This window comes from Rattus norvegicus, chromosome 5, assembly GCF_036323735.1.
Source record: "Rattus norvegicus strain BN/NHsdMcwi chromosome 5, GRCr8, whole genome shotgun sequence".
NCBI lineage: Eukaryota > Metazoa > Chordata > Mammalia > Rodentia > Muridae > Rattus > Rattus norvegicus.
In genome coordinates, this window is record NC_086023.1 from 164,184,669 (window position 1) to 164,204,834 (window position 20,166).

The 20,166-nt window shown below is 47.2% G+C and overlaps 1 protein-coding gene across 1 annotated transcript in view; it reads left to right on the forward strand.

Annotated features, from left to right (window-relative positions):
- Positions 1-20,166, forward strand: part of Mtor (mechanistic target of rapamycin kinase) — a 109,454-nt gene that overhangs the window by 16,684 nt on the left and 72,604 nt on the right. The window contains exons 13-23 of the mRNA NM_019906.2: positions 449-654; positions 2,813-2,935; positions 3,587-3,676; positions 3,961-4,053; positions 4,808-4,942; positions 5,294-5,423; positions 6,694-6,944; positions 15,411-15,497; positions 17,757-17,924; positions 18,648-18,760; positions 18,974-19,136. Of these exons, the coding sequence (NP_063971.1) occupies positions 449-654; positions 2,813-2,935; positions 3,587-3,676; positions 3,961-4,053; positions 4,808-4,942; positions 5,294-5,423; positions 6,694-6,944; positions 15,411-15,497; positions 17,757-17,924; positions 18,648-18,760; positions 18,974-19,136 (1,559 nt within the window). The remainder of the gene's footprint in view (positions 1-448; positions 655-2,812; positions 2,936-3,586; positions 3,677-3,960; positions 4,054-4,807; positions 4,943-5,293; positions 5,424-6,693; positions 6,945-15,410; positions 15,498-17,756; positions 17,925-18,647; positions 18,761-18,973; positions 19,137-20,166) is intronic.

Genomic DNA, 20,166 nt, shown 5'->3' on the forward strand with positions numbered 1-20,166 from the left:
CTAAGGCATTAGGCTGGCTCCTATACCCTGTTGTAAAAGATAATCTATTTTTACTTGATCTCTCCTTTATTCCTCTGAATAGATTTTTCTAAATGGGGGTACAAGAGATGAAGTGGAAAAGGTGTTTCGGTATTGTCCCACTAGTTTCACAGTAGTTCCCAACCTGTGGGTCACAATCCCCACTTTCAGGGCCAAACAACCCTTTCACAGGGGTCACCTAAAACCAACAGAACACATAGGTATTTACATTACAGTTCATAACAGTAGCAAAATTACAGTTATGAAGTAGTGTCAAAAATAATTTTGTGGTGGGGGTCACCATATGAGCTGTGTTGTAAGTGCTGCGGTGCTAGGAGGGTTGAGACAACACATGAGGGTGATAGCTGTGGAGGTAGAAACTGGGAAGAGGCCGCAGGGCTGGGACCCTGAAGACTTGTTGCTCTTGCAGATCCTGATATCCGCTACTGTGTCTTGGCCTCCCTGGATGAGCGCTTCGATGCCCACTTGGCCCAGGCAGAAAACTTACAAGCTCTGTTTGTGGCTCTGAATGACCAGGTCTTTGAGATCCGAGAGCTGGCCATCTGCACTGTGGGCCGACTCAGTAGCATGAACCCAGCCTTTGTCATGCCTTTCCTGCGCAAGATGCTCATCCAGGTGGGTAATGGGGTGACGGGCAGTGAGGAGTGGACCTCCACAGTGAGCTGAGAAGGAAGCACTGAGAAGAGGGAGGGAGGAAAGACAGAAACACCTTTCGACGTTATGTTTACACCGAGAGTCTGTATTTCCCAGCTGTGGGTTACAGTTTGAGGGGTGAGTCTGTCATCAGTGTGGTGTGAGGTGCATTTTGGTTCTGGACTCACCTCTCAGGCAGCTTGTCTGTCTCCAGCGACCCAGTGTCTTGGCTTTCACTGCATCTGTGGCAGGGGTCATGGGGCTCCCACTCTTTCCAACTGGCTTCTGTAATACATACTCTTCTTGCCACTACTGGACAAGCAGAGGGGCTGTCCATCTTAACATGGGTGTGATCCTGCACGGTCCTGTGGCACTGCATTTGGTCAGGGGTCACTGGTATTCATTCTCCAGTGATGTAAGATGTCTTGGCTCCCTAGAGAGATACAGGTTGGCCTTTCTGTTCAACCTGGGTTCTTGGTTTTTGTCTTCGCTTGGTTCCTTGGCTTCCTGTGAACAGTGTCTGTTTCAGTCCTCCCGCATTGCTACGTCCTCCTGCCTTTTTTTGAAATAGATAGGTTGTGTAACACATGAAGAACTTAAACACAGAATGCCAGTATGTGCAACTCACCCTAGAAAAGTTATTTATTTGCTGTTTGCTATTGTAAAATCTGGCTGCAAAACTGAGCTTACCAGTTTAGACTGTGCTAAGTCTGGCATGGAAATACCTCCTGACAAGAACACGGGTTTGTTCATTCAGTCAGGACTTGATGCTCACCTGCCAGGTCCCACACAGCACTGCTTGCTACCAATGTCGGTGAGCAAGCTAGATACAGCTTTTGTCCTTGGAAAGTTCATAGGCAACAAGCCAGCTCATTTTCCTGGTGCTGGAGAATGTGAAATTCCATCAGATAAGTTGTCCATGTGCTGAACTTAACCCTTGAAACTTAAAAATCAGGGCTGGAGAGATGGCTCAGCAGTTAAGAGCACTGACTCCTCTTTCAGAGGACCTGAGTTCAATTCCCAGCAAGCACATGGTGGCTCACAACCATCTGTAATGGGATCTGATGCCCTCTCTGGTGTGTTTGAAGACAGAGATAATGTATGCATATAAATAAATAAACAAATCTTTTAAAAAAAATAGCAAAGAATTTTAAAAAGATTTATTTAGATGATGCCGGGGAATTGAAAACCAGGACCTTGCATGTATTTTGAAAATGCTACTACTGAACTATATCCATAGCCTTTAAATCTGAATAAGGAAGAATAGTTTTGATACTGATTGTCCCAAATTGAAATGTGTGTCTTCACTGAGTGCCTTGGCCTTTCCCTGAGGGCTGGGCACTGGACACTGGTGGATGTCGTCACAGTGGGTGGAGGCTGACTCTGCCTGGCCTGCCAGATATGGCTAGTTGTCCTCTGCTTCCTGAGACATGGTCCCTGTAGCCAGCCAGCACCCCACGCAGTTGTTCATGTATCGCTAATTCCTTTTCCTACGCTCTTGAGTGACTGGAGAAAACAGGAAGTTAGTTACCAAGTCAGCAGCTAAGACACAGGTCTTAATTCTGCTGGCCCCCTGGCTGATTGGGCTTTGCAGTGCTCACTTGAAGCTTACATTCTCTCCCTCAGCTGCACCCAGAAGCCCCGGTGTGTGGTGGCCACTACCTGACCTTGAGCTTCATCCACTGATAGGCTGGTGTCTCAGGGGTGAGAGCCAGCCCAGCAGCTCCGTTGACTAGTCTCCAAAGACAGGATTCCCAACACCTCCTTCCCACCTGTGGAGGCTCAGCGAGCTGTTTCACAGCTGTTCTAACAGTCCTTTGATTCCTTTGTCATTATTTATAGATCCTCTCGGTAATTTTGTGTCTGGACAGAGGTTTTGCCTCAGGAGCCCTCTCTACAGTCCCTTGTCTGGAAAACCAAGTCTCAGCTCTGACTGGTGTTCCTTCTCCAGTCCTGCAGGACCTCTTACTGCTGTGACAGCCAAGGCAGTTGGGAGTTACAGGTCCTCATGGTCACCGAGTGTCCAGTGGAGACTTGATTCACTGCAAGCCTGCAGTCTCCCCAGCTGCTGACACAGCTCCCTTTACACGGTCCTTCTGTCTGGTCCTCTGCCATAGTATGTTTCCTTTCTTCCCTTCAGATTTTGACAGAGCTGGAGCACAGTGGCATTGGGAGAATCAAGGAGCAGAGTGCCCGCATGCTGGGGCACCTGGTCTCCAATGCCCCCCGCCTCATCCGCCCCTATATGGAGCCTATTCTGAAGGTAAAGCACAGATGGCCAGAGTGGGATTCTCACTCTGTGGGGGAGGGGTTGCTTCAGCACTGCTGCACTGAACCAAGTAGATCATTTCTTTAGTCCAGGCTTGGGGCCAGGGCCACATAGCACCTTGAGTTAAAGAGTGGCAGGCACGTCACCAGTTGCAGGAAAGAGTCCCCTTCACGCCTCAGACCCACCAAATGGGCTTGGAAAGGAGAAGTAGGGTAAATAGTGTGTGCACTTTCCCCACGTGAAGACCAACGGGCTTTATCCAGGACACCACTGCAGGTGGGGACATGGTATCATGTGAGGCTTTCTGTGTCTAACACGTGCATCTGGAGGGATGGTGAGCAGAAACAGTTGAAAGAGCACATGAGAAACGTCTTCAAATTGTGTTCCTGCCTGGGCATACACTGGGCTTGTGTTTCAAGAAAAGCTTGGAAGTCCACAGCCCAGAGTCTCCTACATTCACAAGTTTCAAAGTAACTCACGTTTGACCTAGAGGGTCTTAGGGGGGTTTTGTTTTGTTTGTTTTCTGGTGTTAGGGATTGAACCCAGAGTTTGTTTTGTACTTGGGAGGCGTGCTGCCCTCTAGGGGTAAGGTAGCTCTCCTGCAGATTGCTGTCCACACTCATTTTCTCATACCTTCTTCTGTAGGCTTTAATTTTGAAACTCAAAGATCCAGACCCTGACCCAAACCCGGGCGTGATCAATAACGTGTTGGCCACTATAGGAGAACTGGCTCAGGTGAGGGAGCAACTGGCCTTCCACAGATGGAAGGCTGCTCTTTAGCCTGGGGAAAGGCAGAGCACTTCTTTTTCTCTTCATCCTTTTTGTTTCTGTTTTGGTTTGTCCTTATTTTCATTTAGAAACAGTGTCTCACTGTGCTGCCTAGGCTGACCTCAAACTCCCAGAACTCCTGCCTCAGCTTCTAGAGTTTTGGATGTCTAAGTGTGAGCCACCACACCCCTCCTAAAACAATGTTTTCATCCCACAGTCTCAGCCCTCTGCCATTGTCTTCTCGTTTGCAGGTTAGCGGCCTGGAGATGAGGAAGTGGGTGGACGAGCTCTTTGTCATCATCATGGACATGCTGCAGGACTCCTCTCTTCTGGCCAAAAGACAGGTGAGGGCCACTGCCGCTGAGTGTGCTGGGCTCCCCGGGGACCGGGGACCAGTTTCTCTGTTCACCACAGTGTCACCAGTCAGTTCTTGCAGAGGTTGACAGACAGTAAGAGCTTGACATTTTCTTTGAGTGTGGAAAGAGGGCAGAATCTCAGAACAAGCTTTGGCTGTCCTCCTGACCAATCATCTGCAGTTCAATCTAGGCCAAGCATCGCCCCTTCCTCTGCACGGACGAAAATGCAGTCCGCTCGTCAGAGCCCTGACTGGTCAGAGCCCCGGCTCCCGAGTGAGGAAGCAGGCTCGGACACTGATTATGGAGGCAGACAGCTTCCCCTCACCCTCCCAGCCACTGGAGGTTATTAGGGAAATAGTCCAAAGTGAAGAACAGTATTGACTTCCTTCCGTAGCTCCTGTTAGTCATTCAGGATACGAAAGCACCACATTTCTTCTGAGAATATTCTGTATAGTTCTTTCTCTGATTCTTTTTGAGCCATCATCATCTCATTCTGTAGTCGACAAGTAAGTCCGGTTACTTACTGTGTAGTTTGAACTGGACTATCGGCAGCCCTCCAGCTTCAGCCTCCCCGGGTCAGGGAGTGACTGTGGGTTCCTGCTTGATCAGCTGTTTGCGTGTCCTGACTCTGGGACTCCTACTCATGGTCTGTGACTTAACAGTCTTCCGATTGGACAAAAAGAATGCCTGTGCTTTCTTTTCCTGTACTGGTTCAACAAACTGTGGCTGTTCGTCCACCCAGGTGGCTTTGTGGACCCTGGGACAGTTGGTGGCCAGTACTGGCTACGTGGTGGAGCCCTACAGGAAGTACCCCACTCTGCTTGAAGTGCTGCTGAATTTTCTGAAGACGGAGCAGAACCAGGGCACTCGGAGAGAGGTACACAGCAGACACCTGGCCTGCAGGGACTTGAGAGAGGAAGTCATGGCAGTAACCCACCCACACTGGGCGGGACTTCCTGTCTGTCTCTGCTCTGTTGTTGGAATGGTCGTTTATGTGGGAGGTGTGGGGTGTAGAACAGGAGAGTTGTACCTCAAGTCCTGTTTTTTGTTTTGTTTTTTTTTTGTTTTTTTTTTTTTTGGTTCTTTTTTTCGGAGTTGGGGACCGAACCCAGGGCCTTGCGCTTCCTAGGCAAGCGCTCTACCACTGAGCTAAATCCCCAACCCTTCAAGTCCTGTTTAATCAGATGTTGGGGTAAATGCTTAGCTGCTTCTTTCCTTCCCTGCCCAGGCCATCCGAGTGTTAGGGCTCCTCGGGGCTTTGGACCCCTACAAGCACAAAGTGAACATCGGCATGATTGACCAGTCCCGAGATGCTTCTGCTGTCAGCCTGTCAGAATCCAAGTCAAGTCAAGATTCCTGTAAGTTAGAACGAGAGTATTGTCAAGCTTGGACTCACATCCCTTCCTGACCATATTTAGAAAGAGTATTGGTCAGATGACTGAATCTCTTGGCAACTTGTGCATGAAGAGCCTGTAGTCCCTGCGTCTGCCTAGCAGGGATGTTGTACCTGATGTATCCAAGTCCTGTGTCTACCCACGGTCTTGTCAGGGTTAACAGGCTAACTTAAGTCTAGGTTACTTTTGACCGCAGGGAGAGATAGGAGTTACCCTGACACCACTGTCACCTGTCACTTTGTTAGTGCTTCTTTTTTATTTATTTCTTTTCTTTCATCCCTGGCCTCGTGGAGAGGAAGGATAACTCTTGTCTTCTCTGTTTTATTGAGGGAATTCAGGACATAGAAAGACCAGTAGCCCCCATAAACCCTGGGCCCTCTCTCTTTGCATCTCGTCTGACAATAGAGACCCCTTGCCTTTTGACGAGTGCACGAGCATGTGGGGAAGCGGATGGAATGTGAGCTCTAGGCCACCATCTACTGGGAAAAGCCTGTTTATGAGGTGAAGGTTCAGCAGTGGGTCTCCCCAGTGCTGTAGCAGAAGATGACTTAAGAAGATGAAACTGTTTGTTCACTACAATCTCTCTAGGTGTGAGTGTTCGGTTTTCTCCATCTGTTTCCTTCTCCCCTCTGGGTTAAGGAAGTGTAGCAAGCTTTTACCTTTGCACCTTGGCCATCAAGAGCAGAACCTAGGGTTCCTCAGCAGCGCCTGCCAACCAGCCCCTCTCCTGCCCCACATCTTACCTCCTCATTGCACGCCACCATTCCCAGGACAGAGTCCTTGCTGTTCAGGGTATGGCATATGCCTGCTAACTTGTCTGTATTCCCTGTGGGACTAGCCAGCTGTGGAACAGATGTTTGCCTAATTTAATTCCCTTTACTTTCATTTGGAGGAGTAATTATTTTATTGATGGTTTCAACTATGAAGTTGTGCACTGTAATGCTGAGAAGCTAGGTTAAACCTAGTAATTTAAAGAAAACCCATCATGTACTGTTTTAGGCTTTGGTGGTTTGGGTAATAGAAAAGCTAGAATGAGTTTTGCTCCTGACATGGAGAGCCTATTCATTGGTTCCTAATAGCCACTTGTCCCATACTCACAGCAGTGTCAGAATGTAGCAGAGAGAATGTATGCGTGCTAATGCCTCTGAGGGGCTTCGCTTGCTATTAGCCTGCTTAGCCTCTCATCAAAGTCCTGTCACCAGTACTTATGACTCTCTTTGTCACTTTGTCCTAGCTGACTACAGCACCAGTGAAATGCTGGTCAACATGGGAAACCTGCCACTGGACGAGTTCTACCCCGCCGTGTCCATGGTGGCCTTGATGCGGATCTTCCGAGACCAGTCCCTCTCTCACCACCACACCATGGTGGTTCAGGCCATCACCTTCATCTTCAAGTCCCTGGGGCTCAAGTGTGTGCAGTTCCTGCCCCAGGTCATGCCCACGTTCCTTAACGTCATCCGAGTCTGTGATGGGGCCATCCGGGAAGTAAGTACTTAAAAACCCTTCCCTGCTCACCTCTGCTGCACTGCACCATGCAGACTTATCTGTGCCTCGGCTTCCTGACGCCACGCCCAGCTTGCACTGACACTGCCTCTCCCAACATGGCACCTAAGTGTTTAGCTGGGTCTGTCCGGTTGTCTACTTCATCCCCACTGGATATAGAGAATGAATAGCCCCGTGGAAGGGACAGCATTGCTCTGTAGCTCAGCTGTGGAAGGAACTGCAGGCCAGATTTCTGCTTGTTCCTCATGGCTAGACTTAAATCAGGCTGGGGTGGTTGTTGTTGTGTTGTTGTTGTTGTTGTTGTTGTTGTTGTTGTTTGTTCTTAAGGTTTATTTTTATAAATTTTAATGTTGTGTAGTTGTGGGTGTCTGTGTGGTGTGTACATGTGCCCACAGAGGCCAGAGGCATTGGGCACCCTGGAACTGGATGAGCCTGGTGGGCGCTTTGGATCACACTTGGGTGCTTTGGCAAAGATGCGCTCTTATCCCCTGAGGCCTTTCCAGCCCAGACCACCGTTGGATTGTACTCAGGGCCTCTGACCTGCTAGGCAAGGACTCTACCTCCAGCTGTAACCCTCTCGCTTTTATTCTCAGATAAGAGCTCGGTAAATTCTGTGAGCTGGCTTTGAGCTCGGAGCCCGAATCAGCCTTAAACTTGCAGTCCTCTTGCTTCAGCCTCCCTAGTATCTGAGGAAGGCAAGACAGAATCACATTTTTAGGGACAGTACTATACAGATGAAGTCACATAATTCTTACCAGGTCTAATGGTGTCAGTCTATCCTGTTATGGTTCATTCTAAATCAGAGCATGTGACCAGTACCTGGCAGTGAGCCCTCTCATGTAAGGCTTGCCTTGCTTTGTCACTGATCAGTAATCTGAGGTCACTCTGGAGAGTGACCATGCTGTTCCCTAGCTACATTTCACCCGGTGGCTTTTAGTATTCCTTGGTAACCCTTGAGTCTGGTGCTAAGCTGGTAGCTGCATTGTGGCTTTGTAGTTCCGTGATATAAGGAGTGGATTCATGATGCCTGTACCCATGCATGCATGGTGTGTGCACCACCAACACACACACCTCACTCTGGGGTCCAAGGCATGGTGTGTGCACCACCAACACACACACCTCACTCTGGGGTCCAAGGCATGGTGTGTGCACCACCAACACACACACCTCACTCTGGGGTCCAAGGCATGGTGTGTGCACCACCAACACACACACCTCACTCTGGGGTCCAAGGCATGGTGTGTGCACCACCAACACACACACCTCACTCTGGGGTTCAAGGCCAAGTGCAGTTCCTACTATGTTAGAATGGCCCCTGGGGGTTTGTAGGCTGTGCTCTGCTTGAAAGACTGTGCTTAAGTCCATTGTCTTCCCCTCCGTGAAAGACTTAGAGGAAGGCTGTAACTTTATAAACTGCTTCCTGACTTTGTGGCTAAGGTACAGAAAGGGTGGGGTTTTGTTTTTTAATCCCTTTTTAGGACAGGATCTCTATGTGTTGCCCAGGCTGGTCTTAAATTTCTGGTCTCAAGGGAATCTTCCTACCTGTCCGGGAAGCCATGACTTGAGTTCTCTGCCGCCATGACGGGTTTTCAATTCACTTTTGTGCTTTGGTCTTAGAATTGTCAACCTCATTAGATTTTTAACTCCATTAGCTACAAATGCTCCCAGACTTTCATTCTAGATAGTTACACACTCTGAAAAATACAGGGAGTTTGGATGTTTTTCATTCTAAGCTGTAAATCATTCACTAGTATTTTCCGTGCGTCGCTGGGTCCCCCCTGCAGTGCTGTTTGAGTGGAAGGCGACTGCAGAGATCTACCCGCGGTGGTGATTTTCATGCTGACTTTTAACTGCTGTTTCGATTTTACCACTAGTTACAACTGTTCCTGTTGTAGGGTTTGAATTAATGGTTTTCAGAGTTTTTAAACATTCCTTTATAGTCTTAAATTATTAAAAGATTTTTTTTCTTTTTAACTATGAGTTGACACTGGATTTACCAAACACCTTTCTTTCGTTTTAATAATCATCCATGTCTTTTTCTCCTTTAGTGTCTTGGTATGTTACATTATGTTGAAATAAGTTCTAATATTCTTCGTGTTCATACTACTCTGGTTATGAGAGATTTTTAACCTACCAATACTGTATCTGATATTAAATTTAGAATTTTTTCATGAAATAGAATTAGTCTGTTATTTAGAAACAGCAGACTCAAGATTCATTTAGCTTTTTTCTCATTCTTAGGGGGTCTTAGGACAGCTTCAGTCTTGTCTGTGGAACAGTGGCTCTCCTAGATGATAGCACTGTCATTGTGAGGACGCTCTTGTCCTGCTGATGGTTTATATCTCCGTTTCTTGCTGGAGATTCACCGTAGTTTGGTTTGTTTATAGATAACAATTCTGTTGTATTTCTGTCTTGTATCTTTGGTTTTTTATCTCATGAATCTGTTCTTTATTATTAGTTTCCTCAATCTACTTTTTTTTTCTACTAAAAAAGTTAGTACTCCTGAAATGACAGAGCAGATAAAAATGTTTCTCACGTGAGCCTCACGACCAGAGTTTCTTTCTCAGAATCCCTGTAAAGGTGAAAGGAGAGCGCTGACTCCCTAGAGCGTCATCTGGCCTCTGTATGCGTGCTGTGTGGCATGCTCATACCATTCACCCACAATAATAAACAATTGTTTTAAAAAAAACAGCCATGTCCTGGCCAGTGGGTGTGCACAGACTGACAGACAGACAGACCCAGTCAGGTGAGGCCTGGTCATGTATTCCTGTAATCCTGGTACTGATGGTGCCGCAGGATCAGCAGTCTAAGGCCAGTGTGGTCCACATGTGACTCGCAGGTACAGAGCCTTATATTAGACAAGTAGGTCTCTGTTACCCTTGTTTCTTTCTTATTTTTGTTTTTTTCTAGACAGGGTTTCTCTGTGTAGCCCTGGCTGTCCTGGAACTCACTCTGTAGATCAAGCTGGTCTCAAACTCAGAGATCCACCTGCCTCTGCCAGGATTAAAGGTGTCACCTCTGCCCAGCATAAACATCTTTTTTTTTTTTTTTTTTTTTTTTTTTGGTTCTTTTTTTTGGAGCTGGGGACCGAACCCAGGGCCTTGCGCTTCCTAGGTAAGCGCTCTACCACTGAGCTAAATCCCCAGCCCCAACATCTTTTTTTTAAATGTGTGTGTCAGGGGGAATGTTCTTGGGGAGGGAAGAAGGTGTTTGATCTCCTGAAGCCTTGTTTGATCTCTTAGAAGCTGCCCAACATGGATGCTGGGAACCAAAGTAGGTCCTCTGCCAGCTTCGTGAACCTCTTTTTTTTTTTTTTTCTTTTTCTTTTTTCCAGAGCTGGGGACCGAACCCAGGGCCTTGTGGTTGCTAGGCGAGCGCTCTACCACTGAGCTAAATCCCCCAGCCCCCTTCATGAACCTCTTAACCAAGAGGTTATCTCCCACTCCCTCTTTCCTCCTTTTAAACTCAGTCTGTTAGAACTCTAAGTTTATGGGAGGCAAACTCCCAAGGATTGCCTTGCGTAGCTGCTTTTAAAATATTTTAAACTTTCAGAGCTTGGGAGATGGTTCAGTGCGTAAGAGGACTTGCTTGTGCAAGTTTGTGGACCTGGGCTTGGGTCCCCAGCACATACATGTGTCTGTTTAACTTAGCTATCTCCACACTGGGCTGAGGCAGAGGAAGGATGGCTGGGACTCATTGTAGACTGCCTAGCTGGAAAACAGCTTCAGGTACAGAGACATGTACATATACCACTCAGAAATGACACATGTTCTCGTGTATGCAAGCACACACACACACACACACACACACACACACACACACACACACACACACACACACACTTTACTGTTTAAACTCTGAGGTAAGGGTTTAGGGAGATTCCACAGTTGGTAAAAATTCTTTGCTATGCAAACATGAAGACCAAAATTTGGATCATCAGAACCCATGTAAATAAAGGCTGGATGGACATGGCAACTCCTGTGATCTTTGTGCTCACCAGGCAGAGACAGGGCCTCCCCACAACAAGCTTGCTAGCGAAATCAGCAACCTCCAGGGTTAATTGAGAGGCTTTGCTTCAGTGTGTAAGGTAGCAAGTAACCAAGGAAGACACACTATATCAACCTGTGGCCTCCACATGCACACCCACACATATGCATACATACCCCACGCGTGTCTTTTTATGTGCATGAATGTTTTGTCTGCATGAACGTTTTGTCTGCATGTATGCATGTGCACCACATGTGTGTGTGCCTGATCTCTTGGAATTCAGAAGAGGGCATTGAATGCCCTGGGACCTGAGTTTTAGACAGTAGTGAGCTGCCATGTGGGATTGAACACATGTCCTCTGGAAGAGCCAACTCTCCAAACCCCTCCACATGCATCTTCATGTGCAAACATACCATGCACATACACATACCCCTCAGAAATTCTTTAAGATAAAAATGACATACTGTAAAGTTGGCTGTTTTGATTAAAGTTCATTGGGTTTTAAGGCATCAGACTGTGCGGTCACTACTAACAGTCTTAAGAATGTTCCCAGAAATCACTGCGGCCGTAAACCTCCTCTCCTGGTGGCAGCCATTCCCATTCCTGCTGCGTCCTAGAGCAGCCACTCATCCCCCCGTGTCCCTGAGTGCCACTTCTCCGAAGAGTTCATACGACTGATGGAAAGATGAGGCCTCTTATGTCAGGCCTCTCTCTTCCTTTCTCTCTCCCCGCTTTTAATACAAGGTATCTTGTAGCCCAGACTGGCCTTGAACTTACTCTCTAGCCAGAAACCCTTGATCTTCCTATCCCCCTGCCTCTGCTTCCGAGTGGTTGGCTTACAGCTGTGTGTATCAGCCCAGTTCCTGCAGTGCTCGGATGGAACCTAGGAGTCTGTACACACTAGACATTCTCCCAACGAGCTCCATCTGCAGTCCTGTGTCTAGCTTACTTACTCAACATAGTGCCTCTGGGCTTGGTCCATGTAATATACATTAATAGTTTGCTCCCGGGGTTGGGGATTTAGCTCAGTGGTAGAGTGCTTGCCTAGCAACCGCAAGTCCCTGGGTTCGGTCCCCAGCTCCGAAAAAAAGAAAAAAAAATAGTTTGCTCCCTTCTTGCTGAGTAACATGAATTCTCTTCAGCATTCAGAAGTCAGTCCTTTCTAACTTTATGGTTTCTTCTTTCTCCTTTGACTCATTCACAAGTGCTGTTTTATTCCTATACTTAGATAGCATTGATTTCTACATAATTGCATCGGGTTTCTCATTCTTTGCTGTTTGCTGAAGTGGCCTGAATGGTTTAGTTGTTTGATTGATTTTCACCGATTTCTCATATGCTTGTACTTGATACTGTTATCCACAGGATTTTACATTTATCACTGTACCATGTTGAGATCTCGTGTCCGTGTGTTATGTGTATGTTAAGGGGGGGGCTGTTAGCATGTTTTGGGGCACATGTGTGTGGGGTGCATGTTGATATGTGTGCACTCACATGGAGGCCAGAGGTTGGTATCAGGTATCCCCTCCCTCTCTCTCTCTCTGTCTTTCTCTCTCTCTCTCTCTCTCTCTCTCTCTTTCTCTCTCTGTTTTACATACTGAGGTGGCAGGGATCTGAGCACAGAGCTCGCTGATGCAGTGAGTGTAGCTCTTCGTCTTGTGCAGTGGAAAACACCATGCCTGCCTGTATGTTCTTGGATACTCGTATTCTACAATCCAGTCCTGTGCAGGAGTTTTGCCTACTCAGCCATTACCTCAGTCCTGTATTCTTTTTTTTTTTTTTTTTTTTTTTAAGATTTGTTCATTTATTTAATGTATGAGAGTACACTGCCGCTATCTTCAGACACACCAGAAGAGGGCAGCGGATCCCATTACAGATGGTGTGAGCCACCATGTGGTTGCTGGGAACTGAACTCAGGACCTCTGGAAGAGCAGTCAGTGCTCTTAACCACTGAGCCATCTCTCCATTCCCTCAGTCGTCTATTCTCAAGTCTTTGTTAAATTTATCTAATAGGGACAGAGTACATCAGATTTCCTTTTATGTGTTGTTACTGTGTTACAACTGGGGTGTCTCTTTTGTTCATTTGAGAGAGTAACAACAGAGCAATGGAAAGATGTCCTCCAATCCACCTTGGTACAGCAGTGGGTTATTGAGGTTAGAGAAACAATGGGTGACTCCAGGCAGCTGCACCTGCAAAGACCCCACCCAGCCTCACAACTCAGGTTTACACAACTTGGAAGTGGCCACAATAGGCGAAGTCTTCCCCTTCTAAGGTTTTCTGAGCTTCTTGAGTCTTGTGAGCATTTTATGAGTTTCAGGAGTTTCCCTCTAGGAGGGAAAGTTTCAGTCCAGAGGAAACAGAATGCAGTATAAATTTTATTTATAAATTTATTTTATAAGTTTTATTTTTCATTTATTTTACAGTTTTCTTTTTACTTTTCTTTTTGTTTGGTTTGTTTATATGTTTGGTTTGTTTGGGATTTTTTTTGTTTTGGTTTGTTTTGGTTTTTGTTTTTTTGAGACTATGTTTCTGTGTAGGCCTGTCTCTCCTGGAACTCACTCTGTAGATCAGGGTGGCCTGGAACTCCCAAGTGCTGGCATTAGCCCGTATGTGCTACCACTCTCTGGTGTTGTATATTCCTGTTTTGATCTCTGTAAGCATCTTAAGTAGATTCCCAATTTTAGTGTGATGATAACTGTTTTCTCTGAGTCCTGGATTAGCCTCATTCACTGCTCTTTGTCTCTCTACTCCCTTCCTCTCTTTGGGTGTTTTGTGGTCCCATTCATCTTTATTTACTCAGTCCCTGGAGCAGCTCTGGAACATCTGAAGGAGTGGAGAGGAGCAGGTGTGCTTTGCCTCTGCAGAGTGACCCAGGATGACTTGAAGTCAGTGTCTGGCTTGCTCCCAGGCCACCCAGGTCGTTAGCCCATGAGAGTCAGCCTGAGATGGTCAACTCTTCTAGGAGTTTTCCTTCCTAGAACTCACATTAAAACTGACAATTTCTTTGTCTCCTTTTGCCAGTACAAGGGGGTTTGGTTTGGTTTTGTAGGAATTCACTGTTTCTCTTAAAATACATCCCACTCAAGTTCTGGGTATATGCAGAAACTGTTGGATTCTGATGATCTGCTTTCTAATGCATTAATCCAGTTTTTCTCAGTGGGAGGAGGATTCAGAGATTAGTCTGGAGAGGAGCAGTCAGAGCTGTAAAGGCCTGGTTAGGGAGCAGAAAGTTAGTTCTGTTATCTGCCATATTTAAACATGATGCTACTGACTATTCTAGAATGGATCTTACTTGAAGATCAAGGAGCTTCTCTACCCGAGCCTTTTCCAGTCCCTGCTTTACTTAGGTGGTAGCAATTTCTGACAGTTTTAGGATGTCACCTGCTGGGTTTGGTGTCTCACGCCTATGATCCCAGTATGTTGGTCTAAGACAGAGGCTAGCCTAGGCTACAGAGTATCCCATTCCTCTCTGAGTTAGCTGCTTATTTTGGCTCATAATTTCTTTGAAATATCTACAGACCTAGTTAAGAACTGGATATAGTAATGGCGTGCCCAGAACCCAGCACATGAGAAACTGAAGCGGGAGGCCAGAGGGCCAGAGTTACTTTAGCTGTAGCAGACCAGGGCCAGTCTGGGCTACAAGATGCTGTCTACAAAAAAAAAAGTAAATAATTTATTACTTACAAATTGATTATATTCTAACATCTACAATGAGGTGTTTATATTTAGTTTAAATTAATTAACGTATTTATTGAAACAGGGTTTTACTCTGTAACTCTGGCTGGACTATGTAACCCACTATGAAGATCAGTCTGGCCTTGAAATCCAAAACCCACCTGCCTCTGTCTCTTGAGTGCTGGGATTGAATATTTTGGAAAGTAACAGTAACAAATTAGGGCCAAGTTACATCTGTAGTTGGCTAATAATTTCATGTCAGGTTTATCTGTTTTAAGGTAAGGCTTCTGTAGCCCTAGCTGTCCTGGAGTTGGTTATGTCAACCAGGCTGGCCTGGAACTCAGAGACCCAAATGCCTCTGCCATCTAAGTGCTGGGATTAAAGGTGTGAATTATCATGCCTGGCCTCATGACCAGTTTTTTTAAGAATTTAATGACCAAAATCCTATGCTTCTGACTCCCACATCGCACAGAGCAGTCGGTCCCCTGCTCTGATGCCTTACATGTGTGGCCTAGAGTAGCACTTGGGGACACAGTCTGTGAGTACAGTACTACTGTCTGCAGTTTACCACTGGAGGCAGGGTACACGAGGTGAGAGACAGTATAGACCAACCTCTGCCTTGAGCTCCTGCCATTCAGTCCAAGTGTGTAAGATCCTTGCCCCTTCTCCACTGTGGGTTAAGTTTACTGGAGCATAATTTCGGTGTGGGCTGCCGTGGAAACCAACCCCATAGCCTGTGAGTTCTGCTTCCTTCAGGTACCAACTTGTTGATGTCTTGTCTGCCTCAGTTTCTGTTCCAGCAGCTGGGAATGCTGGTGTCCTTTGTGAAGAGCCACATCCGTCCCTACATGGATGAAATAGTCACCCTCATGAGAGTAAGTAGAAGTTACTCTGCCTAAGCGGCTCATTTGCACTTGGGTCCAGGGATACCCAGAAATGAGTTGGAATAACAGATATTTCCTTCATGGGTCACTGAATGACTGTAAAAAACGGGGCTCGACCACCACTGTGTTGCCACTGGATTCTGAGGAACAGGGTAGATGGGGATTGATTCTGCATGCTCCCAGCTCCCAAGTACAGAATGTAAGTGTGACATCGGAAGAGAAGTCCTGAAATAATTGTTCTGCCAGAGACATTCTTGAATTATTTGCCTAGCACATAGCAAAGCAGTTCATGTCAGTATTTCAACAATGCTTTCCTACTCCCACAAAAGCCCTTCTGACTACCCAGGAAACCACACTGCAAGAGAGGAGATGGGTTGGGGACTGTTTTTTCCTAGGCCTGTGAAGTACCATAGTCACCTGTCAGGCTCTGAAGACCAAGGTGACAATCTCCAAAGACAGAAATACCATTTGACTTGACTGGTGCCCAAAGCAGGGATCAGTGCCTGGCATGTTCTAACATGTATTAAGTGAGTGCTAAAAGATGCCTGGACAATAGAAAGCCATTTACTGTTCTGTGCAATTTCACTGATTCTGCAGGGACGGTTGCTTTGTAGTTAGCTTGGTGTAGCAGTGGTGCCAATTTCACAACGGCGTTGGCTCCCCCAAAGGAACTTCCAGCACCCGGTTCAGAACTGAACAGCCCTTACATGCATAAATCATTAAGAGCTGCCATGTTCCCATTTTCTACCACGGAGGACTCAGTACAGGGAAGACTTGGCCTAATGCCTCACTGCCCAAAGATGGCCTTGGGGCAGCGAAGGCAGGAAGGAGATGGTGTGCTCAGGGTAAGAAGCTGAAGCCCTCTGAATCACCCCACCTCCCTAAAAGAAGTAGGACAATGTACAGCGGGGTGCAGCTTTAGCTCTGTCCAGTGGAGGCGAAGATGCAGCCTGTGCTCGTCCTGTGGCTGTTGATCCTGGACACTTTAATGAGCTCCCTGTAGCCCAGGAAGAGAACCGTCTTAAGCAGTGGTCTAGCCCACGGCCCCAGGCAGGCTGCTAGCTTCTGAGTACACAACCTCTATGAAGAGCCCATGATGATAGAGTTGGGAAACTTTCTCTGAAAAAGGCAGAGTGCAGTCCAAGTGAATGAACATCAGATGAACCAAGGGCTAGAAACCCACACAGTTAGTGTTGAGAGTAAACACAGCTTTTCCAGACAGCAATGTTTCCCAGCTGACAGGAAGTTAGGCAGCATTTTCTAGTTCGTCTTTCCCTTGGTTTTACTGACTGCCTATGTGCAGTCAGGGCCCTGAGACTGCTGATATGTATGTGCTGCCACCAGCAGCAGAGCGTCCCTTACTAGTCAGTCTCCTGCTCCAGAGGCCGCAAAGAAAGCTGGAGGCCCCTGACTTTGAAGGGACTTGAAATGACAGCTTTCATGGAGCCTGAAAGGCTCAGGCCAATTTGCCTCTCAGCTGGTTACAAGGCAGAATATGCAGCCATATTTGTATTAGTAATTTCTGTGGATCATCAGTACATGGAGGGACTTCGTTGCAGTGTCCAGGCCTGATGGACAGATTTTTAGGGAACAGGTATCAGTTAGGGAACAGGTATCAGGTACTGCCCAGCCAACTAAGAAATCCTGAATGGGCATGAAATCTTGGTAACCCAGAGTTGTCCTCTGGTAGAGATCACACAGCACCCCTGGTAACATATGGACAACACCAGGTCAGAATTCTTAGGGTGACCCAGCTGTAAAATTCTGTCTGTTCTGTGGCGCCCAGAACCGTTTGATGTCTATAGCATTAGCATGTCAGGTACTCTGATTGGTTTTAGGGACCAGAGATGAGTTGAAGTAGTCTCTTGCTCTTAAATAGCCCAAGCCTAACAGGACAGCCTTGCAGGGCAGATTAGCACTAAGTTGGGAAGAAGAACTACGGAGGGGTCCGACATGGCTGAGTGTGGAGCAGGACAAGTGAGACCGTGGCCTCAGAGGGCATACCAGCCAGCACTGGGGTGCTGGGCAAAGGGCTGCACAGCACAGCTTGGAGGAGTCAGGGCATCCGCATCTGGAAGTGCAGCATCATCTGTCCGTGTCTGTGGCCGTACAGTGAGAGAAGGCAAGAGGAGCTTGTCTGGGCTCACTGTGGTTTCTGCCTTTTCAGCCATCTCATTTCTAGGTTCACTGTTCGGCAGATCTGACTCTGACTCTGACATCTGACTCTGCCTTCTCTCTCCCCCTCTGCAGGAATTTTGGGTCATGAACACCTCAATCCAGAGCACAATCATTCTTCTCATTGAGCAAATCGTGGTGGCTCTTGGAGGTGAATTTAAGCTCTACCTGCCCCAGCTGATCCCACACATGCTGCGTGTCTTCATGCATGACAACAGCCAGGGCCGCATAGTCTCCATCAAGGTGAGCAGCTGGGGTCATCTGGAGAGGTTCCTGGCTGCCTCCGAGTCGTGGATGATAACTGAGCTGAGACCCTGTTCTGAGTGACATGCTGGTGTGCGGTCACCTAGCATTGGCAGTTTCATCCCCGAATATTCACAGTTCTCTCCTGATTATCCTTCTGTTTTGTCTCCTTTAATAGATTAGTCTTAGGAAAGGTTCCTCTCAAGCCAGGTATTATGTAGTGCCTGGTGTACATCGGCAGAGACAAAGCAAAGTAGCCTGTGCTCAACGTGGGAGAAGGGGAAAGCGGCACCGTAAAGAACGCAGTCCAGCCAGGCCAGGGTGCAGAGTCAGAGCTTGAGGACAGCTGTCTACAGACAGCTCCAGGACAGCCAAGGGGACAACTCTGTTTAAACAATAATCTTTGTGTAGGCCAGAGCTCTTCAACCTCCCTACAAAACTTTGAAGATTTATTTATTTATTTATTATATATAAGTACACTGTAGCTGTCAGACACACCAGAAGAGGGCATCGGATCTCATTACAGATGGTTGTGAGCCACCACGTGGTTGCTGGGATTTGAACTCAGGACCTCTGGAAGAGCAGTCAGTGCTCTTAACCGCTGAGCCATCTCTCCAGCCCCCCTACAAAACTTTGAATTTCCACCCCCTGCCCCAGCCGTGTCCCAGGCACTCGATGCCTTTCTGTATTTGTTCACCACCAGGCTCTTGCTCGCTTTTGCAGCTGTTAGCAGCGATCCAGCTGTTTGGCGCCAACCTGGATGACTATCTGCACTTGTTGTTGCCTCCGATCGTGAAATTGTTTGATGCCCCTGAAGTTCCACTGCCGTCGAGAAAGTAAGCACCCCGTTTTGCCAGGCCATCTTTGTGGGTGGTTTTTCTTTTTCAATCTGTCTTTATTTTACTTCAGAAATGTTCCAGATTATGGAGCTCCTACTGCTGCCCTCCTGTTGTGTGTATTTTGGACTCATGTCACTCGCAGGGCCTCACAGCCATTCCTCCCCTCCCCTCTGCTGTTGCTCAGGGAGCCTTCACCTGTTCTTGTTGCAGGGCAGCGTTGGAGACAGTGGACCGCCTGACAGAGTCCCTGGATTTCACTGACTATGCCTCCCGCATCATTCACCCGATTGTTCGCACGCTAGACCAGAGCCCAGAGCTGCGCTCCACAGCCATGGACACCCTGTCTTCACTTGTGTTTCAACTAGGGAAGAAGGTAAGAGGGGAGCTCTGAATGGACCCATGATTTCCTACCTCGTTCGGGAACTTGTGAACATTTCCAGTCCTTAGTACAAAGGTCAGTATGTGGGGCTCAGCCACTATTGATTGGAGAATATGAAATATTCCAGTTTTACTGTTCTTCCTTTGTTCCGCAGTTTAATCAGAGCACCTCTGTGGGTGAAGTGTTGTTCTAGACAGCACTGTAGAAAATAGCTGGAATGGAACTCAGTTGGTAGTGTGCTTACCTAGATCATGCAGGAAGCAAGCCCTGGGCTCTGACCCCAGGACTGCATAAAACTGGATGTGGTGGCGTTTGGTGAGGTTCAGGCAGGAGGGTCGGGAATTGGAGAACACCTTCAGCTACAACCCTGAGACATAGGAGACCCTGTCTGGGGAAAAGAAAAATACTTTTTTTCAAGAGGGAAGGAGAAAAGCAAATCTTCGTTCTTATAGGAAATACATTCTAGGGAAGTAAAGTGAGTGACCGTCCACACACTCGGAGTGCTGAGTAAAAGTGGAGAGAAGTGGCGTCCCCACAGGGTAGATGGGAAAGACTTTCTGATGATCTGTTAAACAGAGGCCTGACTCCAGTAACCCCAGCTCCAGAGTTACCTGGAGATGCTATATACACAGGGCGAGGTGGGCAGGAAGATTTATGGCACAGCTGGAGAGCAGGACATCCCCAAAGTAATATGGGAGTCCTAACGTAGCTAAGGTAGAGATTAGACAGGGTTAGGTAGGGAGAAACTAAAGTTTGAAGCAGAGGTGTCCTTGAATTGAGCTCCATCAGCTTCCTTGTTCCTGGAAGCTTGTTGGGAATGGGGAACCTTGGGCTCAGGCTTCAGATTCAAGAACATCATGAGCCTCTGGGTACCAGTGCCCTCCATGGGAAGTCACTGTGGGCAGCACCATGAGGGCCTTGTCTTTTATGCTGAGCAACACTACAAGTCTTGGAAGACTCCGATCACAGGAAAAATAGAATGAACAATCTTTTAAAATGATGATTGCCAGTGATATATTCAGAA